The 12,930-nt window shown below is 43.4% G+C and overlaps 1 protein-coding gene across 7 annotated transcripts in view; it reads right to left on the reverse strand.

The window, feature by feature from the left end:
* Nucleotides 1–12,930, reverse strand: part of LOC101166255 (neurexin-2) — an 806,741-nt gene that overhangs the window by 45,616 nt on the left and 748,195 nt on the right. For all 7 annotated transcript variants that reach the window (XM_023965856.1, XM_023965855.1, XM_023965854.1 and 4 more), the window contains one exon: nt 7,827–7,998. In XM_023965856.1, coding sequence (XP_023821624.1) covers nt 7,827–7,998 — 172 coding nt within the window. The remainder of the gene's footprint in view (nt 1–7,826; nt 7,999–12,930) is intronic.

Below are 12,930 nucleotides of genomic sequence, written 5' to 3' on the forward strand. Positions count from 1 at the left end.
GCAAATGAAGCCTGTGATTGTTTCTGTGGTTTCACTGGTCTGAGTGTGCACAACATACTATATATTTTTTTTGTGTTTTCATTTTGATTGACCGCAAACGGATTCCAAGAGAAGGGAGAAGGTTGTTCTTACTTGCAAGGTTGCAAAAACGTAGCTTTTTTCTTTTTGATTCCAATTTCCGTTTTGTAGTTCCTGCACATTTTGTTCTTCACAGATTAACGTCACTTCTTGTTTCCAGCATAAAACTATTGTGTGACTCAACAAACATGTTTTCTCGAATTTTGTTACCACAGAAAACAGAAGAAGGTCTGGGAGTGAGATCATGCAGCAGCACTCTCTGACATGAATCCGATGGACGCCTAAGATTACTCACTTTCCCTGCAATTTCATCAAGTGCAAATCAATCTGGTTGAGTCCTAGACTTCTGTATCCTTTAGCATTGCCAGTGTTGGAAATGTTTTTGTGTATTTTTGCCTGTGCGTACAGTGAGAGCTCCATGAGGACTTTCAAAAGTTCTGAGCTTGTAGCTTCTCATGCAGCATGAAAACTCTCAGTCAGAACAAACATTGCTTTTGCTTTCTAAGCCCTACTTATGAGAAGAAGTTCATCTTTTCCTTCAGGTTATGAATGAGAAAAGCTAAAATAACAGCTTCCCTGCAGTTTGCATCACAGAGATCAAGACGTGTTGAGTGCAAAAGCAGGAGCTCTGATGGTCTCGGTCTTTTAGAGCTCTACTCTTCCTGCAGTAATTTTGTGATCTAAAAGATCATAATCGCCAAAAAGATTTCATGCATATTATACAATGACAGTTATTAAATCGTCTGTGTGTGATCACACAAAAAGATAGACAGGCACTTAACACCTTCATTGCTCTGAAATGCCCCCCCCCCCCCCCCCCCCCTGATTTTTAGACATCTCTCTCTCTCAGAGATCAGAAAAGGATGTCAGCTCCTCGTAGGAGAGGATTTACCGGCCTGCTCATTTATCGGTCGCAGCGATGCTCCTGATGTGGTTGTAGGATTGATTTTTGGAGTGGCATGAGTGTTGATTCGTTTTCCTATTGAAGCTTTTCAGGTGTTAAAGCCAGAAGGCCGCCCTGATTCCTCTTCATGGTCCGGACTGTGCCCAGACATGAACTGAGAGCTTCACGAGTCGCATCTTCACTTCGCTTGGGTTTCGTTCAGCTGCAGTCTTCCTTCTGCAGGAGTTCCCCTGTCTTTGAAGCCTCATCAATCTGTGTTTCTTTTACAGGAACGCCTCAATGTCTCCAGAAAAGACGAAAGTAGACTCACAGTTTGTTCTCCAGGGCGTGTCACACTGCGCTACATACATTTTGTGCGTACTGTAGAGATCAAAATTGGTCATATGTAAACATGCGTGAGAAAAAGCGAAAACGTTTTAGTCTATACATGAATTTTTCACTGATGTAATGTAAATCCACAGAAGAAGTGGGAATAAACCACACAAAAGACATGTATATCAACGTAGAACATGAACCGTGTGTAATAATTCTGCTGTTTATATGCAATTCATTACCGATTGGTGCGTCAGTTCATTTCCATGTGATGTGTACGCCGTATACGTGATATTAGAGTTATACATCGATGCCCAAAAAGGGTTAGACTTACGTGGAACGGTCGTGGAAAGACACAAATTAGCGTATCCATCTCGCAGGAATTACGTAATAATTGAGTATAGACCTAAAGTGTGTATAATCTGTGCAATTCTCAACTGACCACACATGTACCACAAAAGACCGAAATTACACACGTGGAAAATGCGCAAATTGTCCGTGGTGGTCATGTGACACGGCCTTTTAGTGATGCTCGTGTTGTTTGTCCTCAGCTGCGGTTTGGTTCCTTCAGTTTCAGGTCTGTCAGATCGTTAACAAAAAGCTAAATCTTGAATACATTTACACTAATTGTTGATTTTTTGGCCATCAAGACTCCTACACTCACTTCTTCCCCTGTTCCAGTTTCTTCTCTAGGTTCATGCACGACACAGAAAGCTGTTGTGTTACATTCGCTTTGTGCTATAAATAAATCAAAGTGCGCTACTTGCCCCCCACCGCCCCCTTTTTGACCCTCCTTCACTGACTGAGCTGCTGCTAGATGCCCCTCACTCTCCCCTTTGAACTCTGCCACCCTGAACAGCAAGTGACAAATAAAAAAAAAAACCTTTCTTATTTTTTTCTCCCAAATGGCAGTTTTTTTCTCTTAGTTTATCTCCATAGCAACCATTTTATTTTGGCCACCTGTGGGTTACAAACAGGTCTGTGTAATTTTGAGAAGAATTGGCGAAAGGAGATTTTGGGATTGCCTTGGCAACTGCCCCCCCCCCCCCCCCCCCCCCCCGAACAATCCCTGTATGTTCATATTGTAGGTCATTTTATTTTGGATTCATGCATGACATTTTTACATTCCAGTAAAAATCTACAAAACTTTAAAACTGACATATTTTCCCAAGCAGCTTTTCAATGACGCGCGAGGAGTTAAAAAAGTGATTGATCAAAATCCCTGGTACTAAAGTTGAATTTTTTTTCTTCTTTCTTTGTCATGGTTTGAGTTTGTTTTGTCTTGGTTTTTGCTTTAGTTCTTGTTCTGTCTTGTTTGGTTATTTTTCCTGTTTTATTTTGAAAGGGTCCCTGTCTTGTAATGTCTTGAGTTTTACTTCCTTGGTCCCCATCTGCCCTGATCGTGTTCACCTGTGTCTTGTCTGCCCTGTCTGTATGTAAGTCTTGTCTCTGCCTTCCTCTTGTGCTGGTCCATTAACTTCTGGGGCCTCGTTTATAAACGTTGCGTACGCACAAAAGAAGGCGTACGCCACTCTCTACGCAATAGTTGAGATTTATAAAAAGCAAACTTGACGGGAAAATGTGCGGTCCTTCACGCAAGCTCTGACCCAGGCGTACGCACAAAAACGGATGAAATGACAAACGGCGACACCGTCGGCAGATGGAAGAAACACGTGAAAGTGAAAATGACAATACTGCCTCTCATAAATAACATGAAGACTTCACAAAGCAAGTCTTACAATTAACAGCCTACATGAAGACCCGTTTGATCGATCAGCAGTGAAACAAACAAAAAAATCAAACGAAAATTACAACAGAAATTTAAATGAACACATATTTGCAGAAAGAAAAGTGAAATATAAATATGTTCTGCAATATTGGCATGTTGTGCAATTCATCTTCATAAATAATATAGTTAACAGAACGAAATAATGTACAAAACTGATATTTTCGTTAATGTGTACGTCTGGCGGAGCAGATATAGGTCTAATTAGACAGACAGACAGACGTACTAATTGTCCACTGGGGAAAGTTGTTTTCAGAGCAAAACATTTCTTCATAAGATATGGAATTATGGTATTCATGCATGTGCCTTTAGTTTGTTTTATTTTTGATAAAACAACGTATGTCTCGACCATTCAGAAAGCAACAACAAATTACATTTGCGCTGAACAATTTCCCATTTCCACGTCGATTATTACCGACATCTGTAGCTTGTCAGATGTAATTAAATGGATGATAATAAAATGCTCCATCACAATGCGTAATGACGCACAATAGCTGATCTTGCGCTCTTAGAAGATGTGGCAAATGGAAGAATTCGGAGTGAACGCATCTTTAGACAGCAAGAAGACTTGTTGGCAAACGAGGACGAGTGGCTTATGAGCCGGTTCTGACTTCCTCGAGCCGTCCTGTTGGACCTCTGCTGGCTTTTGGGCAGAGGAGCACTCGGAGGAACTATGTCACCTGGTGCATCTGGCGCTCCGGTGCCCCCCCCCCTCCCCTCCTCCCGATGGAGCGCTAAAGGTTTTTTCGCCTCGACTTTGATGTCCGACCATTTCTTTTTTATTTCGGCCACGGTCCGAGGTTGTGAGGCTACAGCATTAACGGCGTCTGCCACCGTCTGCCACTCACGTGCCTTTTTGGCATTAGTTAGTAATGCCCACACTGTGCCCTCCAAACAACATTATTCTCCTCTTTTCCACCTCGCCAACGATAACTTCTACTTCACATTGAGTGAAGGTACGTTTTTTTTGATTTCCTCTCTGTGTTTGCCATGGTTTTGCAATCAATGAATATTCATTTGTGGGCGTTTCACAGACTATTTATGAGCTACTATGGGCGTGTCATGAGGCCGCAAAAGCTGCGCAGCATTTAGAATTGGTTGTGATTTATTAAGGGAAAGACGCGTAGGATGTGCGTGCGCACGGTTTTATAACTCCGAATATTTCTGTGCGTACGCACGTCCTATGTTTCATCCGTATGCCACTTCTGACGCAAATCCTTTTTTATAAATAAAGTTTTATAAATGAGGCCCCTGGTCATGTGTTTCACGTCCTCTGGTCTTAGCGTCCTTGTTCCATGTTTCTCGTCACGTCACAGTAAGTTTTCGTTTTTGTTTGGTCATCCTGCTCTGCAGCGCTTTTTGTTGGTTTAATAAACCCTCTAGTCCTGAACCCGTTGGCCTCCCGTCTCTGCGTCAGGGTCCTACCGGCTCTCGAGCCTCCCCCACATGACATTCTTTTTATTAAAGATGACGGCCTATTGTCCGGGTCAAAGGTCAGAAAAACTTTGGCTGTAGTTATAGACTTGTGGTGGCTTGTGTGTGAAGTTTTGTGAAGATCGCTCAAACAAAAGTTTTCTTTTCCCATATTGTGATAAAATGTGGAAATCACCAAATTTTACAATTTGCCTCAAAATGGCCATCCCATAATAATTTTAAAACCTTCTTTGGATAAATCTGACAGGTGGTATGGTTTCATCAGTGGATTCTGAAATATTTGTTTGGGTCTCGTAAAAGATTTTGGCGTCTGACGGTTTCTCCCGCTGTGATGTCATCATCATTTTTTGGAGGGGGGGGGCGTGTTTCTCTGTGCCCAAAATTCAACTTCACGGGGTATCAGGTGAGTTTTTGAGTCTGTGGCGGGGGTGAAACTTTTACTCAAAGGCGCAGAAGGAGGAACAGTGAAAACGATGTGGCGCTTCAGCCCAGGAAGGCTGCAGGTCAGAATAACGACGTGCAAAACCGCATTTGTGAAGCAACAAACACTTCCTGAGTCGGAGGTCGGGGTTCGTCCTTGTTCGAGAGCGGAGCTCTTTCTAAAGCTCTGTCGTGTGGAATGTTCTTTGGGATTTCTAACATACATTCTTAGTAAAAACCTTGACTGCGATGTGTCAGCGGGGTGTGTATCTCACTCTGATGCAGGGCTGTTGTTGGACAAAATCCTATGTGAAAGGGTGCTAATGCGTGTCGCAGAGCCCAGCTGCTAACACCTGCCTGTTTATCTGTGGACACATTACGGCGCTCCGGGTGATAGGGGCGTGTTTGGAGCCAGGCTGCCATTTTGGAGGAATGTGTCTGCGTGTGTGTGGGGTGTGTGTGTTGATAACTGTTGCTTCATGACCCGCAGGGACACCTGACATGCAGGATTAGCTGGCTGGACACCCATCTGGCACTTTTCGTCTGCTCTTTGTCCATCAACTGCACACATGCGTGTACACACACACACACACACACACACACACACACACACACTCACAGGCAACCGTCACACACACAAAAAAATCCAACGTGAGCCAAAGCCTCCACAAACTCCCTGAGGACTACAAACATCACTTCACGGGACATCAGGCGACACGCTGCTTCGCCGCCGAACGCGCCTGACCCGTGACGGCCGTGTTCGTTGTCAGCATCTTGTCTCTCCAGATCATCAGCCCATAATTGCCTGCTGTTTATAGGCCCGCTGCTGGCAAGACGGTGCTTTGTTGGAAGCTTTGTGTGCAGGGCAACACAAACACTTCCCAATCCAGAGGGTTTAGACTTAAATAATACGACGCTTTGGCATGCATGTTTACGAAAAGATTTATCTGCCATTTTTGTCCAAATAAAAGTCTGGGACACCTTGATATGTTTTTAAAGAAGAACAGAGGCCCTTCGTTGGACTCTTTGTTTACTGCATGGCATCGTGATGGGAGCGTCTGACGGGGAGTGCATCCGTCCCTCCGGTAAAGGACAGTTCACAGGAATCTGTTCTTTGTTTTTTGACCTGTTAAAGCAACCAGAACGCCCCTCCGGAGGCGTCTTTCATGACAGTTATCCTGTTTTCTCTGTCATGCTGTTTCCCATGGGACAACAACACCAAGAAAAGGAAACACTTTATAAATAGAAGCTACAGTTTTTTTTACAACTCTTTGGACGAGTTCGTCTCATAATCTGATGTCATTCAGACTTTCTTTTCTGTCCGTAATTTATCAGAAATTCTACACACACTGGGATGGATCTTCAATTAATTAGATGAATGTGTGCATTGCAAAAATCAAAGATAATGCATCACTTCACCTAACTTCTTCAGCAAGTTGCATCTGCCCCACAAACGCCTCCACCCTGTTGTGCCTGAATCCCACCAGAGGCTTTGCTTTCCTAATGTGCAACATCTCCGTTTTTCCCTAGGATGCCGCCCAACCAGACACTGCCAGCTGGAACTATCAAAGCACCTCCCCAAAATAGTTTGAGTGTAAGTAGCGCACATAAATGAATCAAAGCTGTTTGCCTTCCTTTCCTCGGTCCCCATAACCTCCTTAAACTTCAGAAAGGCTGCGTCCCACGCCGACAAACGGGAAACTCGTCAAGTAAAACTAACAAACAACAACGAAATGATCAATTCTTGATGAGTAGAAGAGAAGGAAAGAAACGTTTGACGACAACAGTGGTGAGTGAGGGGGGCGGAACGGAAGAAGAATAAAAAGAATAGAATATGGGCTGTGCATTAATGTTTCTTGATGAGACAAAACATTGATTTAGATGATGACACTCGCTTGACAATGTTAACAGGCTGCTCTGCTTTTATTTTCCAAGCGGTTTGTGCTTTTGTTTGAAGAGGGCTCCTCTTTGGAGTGCGTGCTGACAGGAAAAGGGCTGCATTTCCATCATAATAGCAACTGAAAAGAGTGAACTGTCACAGGGCGCTTCCTCCTCTGGCTGTGATGCATGCCCCTCGGTCTGGCCTCGCTGTGCTGATGGATGAGCAAGAGAATGCGCTCTTATCACTGCCAAAAGACGGCTTCCAAATTTGGGATCACTGCTGTGGCAGAGAATGTCACAGTCTCTTTGCTCTGAACTGTATGTCAACCGCTGTAAATATCACGGCCACATTAGCAACACTTTCCTGCTGTATTTGCACAAAGGCTGCACATGCCCGGCGTTTCTCCACAATGGAGATGGAAGCATCACCGGTCCAGCCCCGGAGCCTTTTTTAGGTGGGTTTCCCCAGTTCAGAGACGTGTTGAGATCAAAAAGTGTCTTCCTTCAAACAACCATGAGCAAAAGGAGAAACAGATTGGAGAGAGACATTCAGGGAGAGCTGGCCAGTATAGAAAGACCCGTCCACTCTGCAGCAAGCCCTCAAGTTGTTCTGTAGATACTGCAGAACGTCCTGAGAATAATTCTCACTTTGGTATTCACAGCCCTGCTCCACACAGCCAAAGGCTACACGCTTTGAGCAGCTGCAATGAGTCGGATGCTTGCAGGTGATAAATGACCCCCCTCCCTCGAAGCCTATTTGGTTCGTCCCGCCTTTCGGACCAGAACCTGGCTTTATCAACCAGAATAACCCAGGCCGCTTCAGAGGTCATTATCAGTTACCCTGATAGAAAACGTGTCGGTAATCTATAGAAAGCAAGAGGAATGGTTTTCCAAAGCTCCTTTAATCTCTCTCTCCAATGTGTTAGCCATCCTATCCATGTCGTTAGTCTATAAAAGTCCCTCCCCCCCCCCCCCCCCCCCCCCCGTCTGCATTAGGGCTGTAGTTCCTACCTGAGGGGAAGCGCTCAATGACTGGCTGGTTGTCCACCTGTAGCGTGGCGTTGCCACCACTGCGTGTGAATCGCACCACGTGGTATTTGCCGTCGCTCACCATCACACCGCTCTCCTCAATGATGATGTCATCCGTTCCCACGTTGAAGATCACGCCGACTCGTCCTCTTTCCTGCAAGCAGAACACAGAGAACGCCTGCTGAGAATCTCTGAAAGTGATCAACAAAAGCGACGATGTTTTCATGGAATGCATTTAGGATTTCTTGATGTTCTGCTGGGCAAAGTGAAATGGGATCCTTGGTAACGCATTTATGCATTTTTGAGTATGAAAGCTGCAATGCAATAATCAAAAAGTGAACAAAAAAGCTCAAATGAACATGGTACAGATTGTAAAACCTTTTGAAAGGAGCAGACATCAGAACAGCCTGCTTTGCTCTGCTACCACATTATCACCAGAACACCAGAAGTTTTTTTCTTGTGACATGATATGAGGTAGTAGATGTCATTATCACAAGATAAAGAATTTTATGTCGTGATGACGAGATAACGAAGAATATACTGTTTTTATTTTCTACAACACTTGTCAAAGAAAACGTCGAACACCAGAAGAACTGATCAATTCATAATTAACTACTTTAATCGTGGTATAACTCAGCCAGAGATTCAGTTGATGTTGGCCATCAGACACAACATCCATATCAGTCATCATTTGAGAAAAAGGTTGGCCCGACTGCAGCTGCGCAGACCCATCTGCCAGCAGAGAAATGGGGATCGCCCATGAAAATCTCGTCCTAAAGAGAAATACCATCTTGTGGTCTCCTTCTCACCAGAAAAAAACGTATTTATGTGTGATTGTAGATGTCATGACAAAACAGCAAAAAGGTAGGCCGTTTGTGGCTTCCGTGCATCAGTGTAGTTTCACATTGTTTGTTTAAATGTAATGCTTTCACCAAATACACAAAATAATTGTGACCACAGGAGTGCATCAATGAATTTACTGATTTTTCCAAAGATATTGTTTAACAGTTTATTTGCTAGCAGAGAAAAATTCCTACATTTCTTCAACATGAACTGCAAAGATCTACACACTTTTATGTTGAATATTGTTATCTTTCCCAACACTCTGAAGCTGAAATAGAAATGAGTCAGAAATTCTTGACAATGCACAAAAAAAAAATTGATTGAATATTGATTTCTTTTGTGAGGCACCATGGTATAATGGGATAATACCCGACAAAGTGTGTGTTATCAGAAAATAAGGGACGCATCGTGTCTTAATTGGTGATAATGCAGCCTTTGTCAGGCATAATTCGTTACTTCTTCCACGTCTTTGCAAAGTGTTTCCACACCCTGGACTGTAATGGTGGCTTGATCATTTTTCGCTGCCATCACGTGTGTTTTATTCACTGTGATGGTACTTGGTTGTTTTTACGTTATTGTAAAATAAGCCTACCATGTCTCAGTCCATATGGTATTTTACAATATTGATGATTATTGATTTATTTAATTTAGAAGCGATTTTTAATAGTACAGGTCGATTTGATCCGATTAACAACTTGCTTCAGACACATTGATCTGGTTGGATAAATCGATTCATTGACTCATGGATCAATCATTACACTTGTACGCAAGAGTTCATTAACATAGAATTTTCATTGGAAGTCGCTTGAATGTGTTGTGTACGAAGCTTAACAGTTTACGGACAGCAGTCTCAATACATGAATCTAAGGCAACAAACTATTTTCGGTTTGTGTTCCAGATAGTTCCACCATGAGAAACTCCTTGGCCAACAAATGACCACATCGCCTCATCAGGTCACGTTTAGGTAAGACCTCTGCATCTCACCTGAGAATGTAATCTCAGCAGAAAGGCAAAGACGAGTAGAGTGCTGGAAGAAGTAGGAGTCCTGGCAGGCAGTTTAAAAGTAAAAAAAACACGGCCTGAATGTGTTCTTTGTGTCTGTTTTCTGTCCTCTCAGACCTGGTAGCAGCGGATGGTCGCTCTTACAGACTCTGCTTTTGTTCACTTAAGCAGCTGCAGGAACTCTGTTCTAGTCCTTCTGACAGGATTGCTCTTTGGTTGAATTGTGTCAAAACCCTGCCCTCACTCCATGCCGTTAAAAAAGAGCACTTAGTCAGGACTCGGGCATCTTTAGTAATCATCGACAGGGTGGCCCCCTCCCCTCTCTCATCTATTAGTGTTGACAGCCGCCCACTGCTTCGAGTTTATTACAGTCAACCGCCTACTCTGCTCTGCTCCCCAAGCACCCCCCTCCTCTCACTCCGTGGTTTCTGTCCTCAGTCCCAGGAAAGGTCAAAGTCATTTACAGACTTACAGTCTAGCAGAGAGCCACAGAACAAAGGTGAGGAAAGGAAACAGAGCACAACGCAGACAGCAGCAGCATTACACATGCATCGTCTGATTGGCAGACTAGCCCGCTTTGCAGACTTGCTCTGCATCTGTGTGGACGCTGCAAACCAAACCCCAGACAGGAGCACTTTCTGATTGTCAGTATAGGTCAGGCTCATTTGCAGATGCTTCACATTTTTTCAAACTGCTGTGCACTTCTGAAGCCAAAGCTTCATTCGTTCCACTACCTTTATTATTTATTAGCGTTTTGCTTCAGCAATTCTCTATTATTCATGACTAAGGATAAAAACAAATAATACTTAAATGCCACCAGAACTGAAGATAGAAAGTTAATTAAGTAAATAAGTGCAGCAGTTGTGTGGTAAGATAATGATTGGGATAATCAGCTAACTTTATGTGCATCATTATTGCTGTTTGCTGCTGTGTGGAGCTGCTCCAGCATTCAGCCAAGGACACACTAAGGCCACACAAATGACAGCTGTGATTAGCGAATTAGGCATGCTTAAGAAGTGCCGTTTGAGCTCATGATTATCAGTTCAGAGGTCAACAGACAGTGCAAAAAAAACTACAAGTCTAAACAAGAACTGTCTTCCATCCTCAGCTCGCTGCAGAGGCGCCTGATGGACTTTCCAGCAGATTATCTTATTCTACAAAGAGGTTCGAATGTCTCAAACAGGAAAGTGCTTCCACCTTCTTAGGCACTTAATGAATTGATTTGTGTTATACAGTTGCCTTTGTAGTCGTTCCACCCACTCCACACCAAAATCCAATACAGACTATGAGACCTGAATATAAACCTTGTCCATTTTAAAGCTAGATCGACGCCAAATTATTACTGGACCCTGTGAGATGCTCCTTTCCCAGGAAACCGTGATGATGTGTTCAAACGCCAGTTTCATACGTCCAAATGGAGATGGCTTACATTGATCTGAAAACCTTTGTTTGGAGAATTATATTAATTTACTAGAAAAGCGGAAGGGTTCAGTGTTATCGCACCAACTTTGGTCATGTTTACAGAAAGATTAACGTTTGCGTTCTGCAACATTAGGAGCCTCTTTCTGTGCTGAGGGAATGCATGGAGTCCATTACGGTGGAAAGCCGCCGGGAACCAGTGCTTTTTAAAAAGGATTTTATTGAAGCAGTAATGACATTTTAATGGCCATTTCCTTAAGTGAACACATCTCTGGAAACAGAAGATAAAAAAAAATACAATGCTGTGAATGACTGGGTGCAGTCAAGCCTGCAAAACTGAAATGAAGCAACTGTTAGGTAGCTTTAAAGAGCAACCAGAGCGCATTTGAACGGCACCGCCTCTCAGCTGATAAGCAGTTTCCAATCTGGTGCAGCTGTCGGTTCATGTCAGGAACAGGATCTTCTTTTATCTGCAGGTCTCACCAGAAGGTCCACTGTTAGTAAAGGACCCAATATAGAATTGCATCCAATTTATATTTTAAATTTCTAAGAAAGACATCTTCTGGAAAAAATACCTGCAGGGTTAAAAGTTACTCCTTAACATCAAGTAGTTACTTACAGAAAAATTGGTCTTACTGCCAAGTATCTGAAACCTCAATAAGTAGATGTCTTCGCTGAGCAGAGATAGTCTAAAGCATCACTTTTGAGGTAAAAAATGTGTCAGATATAAAAAAAAAAAAGTTTTGTAAGTCTCCCGGGAGAGTTTCTCCTTTTTTTTTCAAAGACAGAGAAAAGAGCTTTCAATTCCAGCAGCACAAAGGAGAAAGAGTGCAGAGCTAATACTGAGAGCATTTCCATCTGAAAAATTTCAACATGACCTTGGAGCTTGTGAGAGCGCATCGCAGTAAACGCTGCTGGTGAGGAGGGAATGAGAATGAGGCCGCGGTCGGCGTGTTTGTATTAGGTTATCTGGCAGAAAACCCTGTGATCTTTGCAAGCAGACATGGACGAGTTGAAGGAGGAGGAGGAGTAAGCTACAGAGGGAGATGGAGTTTGATGGGACAGTTGCATAACCCGCTCACACCCTGTGCGTGCAGCCTTTGGTCTATAAGGAGCCTTGCACCTCGCTGACTACTAAAATGTGGTGTAAGAACAGCAGGACAGCATCACCTGTACATCAGAAGTGCATGCAGCTTTCATTACGTAACCGTACACTTACTAAATGCACAAAAATGGTACGTTCCATTTTCTTGATGTCCCTTAAGGCGGCCGTGCGAGCCTCAAGGAATCCCTTTAAGATGCAGCCACTTGTCTCTATCTGACCCTCCTAAAAACCCACCACACCCCTACGGGTCAACCCAAACAAATGTGCATGGCGCTAAGGCATAACTCTTGGTATGCTGACCCAAAATGCTAAAACGCTGCAGCGGTGCAAAGAGGGTAAGAAGAGTTGGGGGATGCTGCACCAGCTGCCAATGTCCTCTGAGACGACATCATTCTGCCTGGATTGTCTGAGAGCCTCAATGACATGCATGACATGAGATCTGGTTCCATCCTCAGATCCATTACCTTCTCCCAAAGGGAATGTAACGTTTCGGCTTTTTTTTCTTCCTGCTAGCTCATTTGAAACTCATACCAAACATCTACACGCCAAAAAGATTCCAGAAAGTCTTTTTGGTTTGTTTCTTTTCACTTTTCTGGTGAGGCTGGATGAAATTTTTTTTTTTTTTTTTTTTAGGAAAATACGAATGATTTGTTGCTGGAGCTCATTTAAAGATCAGCCTGACTTTAGCTGCTTCAAAGCCGCCCTCCTTTATCGGCT

The sequence above is a fragment of the Oryzias latipes genome, chromosome 18 (assembly GCF_002234675.1).
Source record: "Oryzias latipes chromosome 18, ASM223467v1".
Taxonomy (NCBI): domain Eukaryota; kingdom Metazoa; phylum Chordata; class Actinopteri; order Beloniformes; family Adrianichthyidae; genus Oryzias; species Oryzias latipes.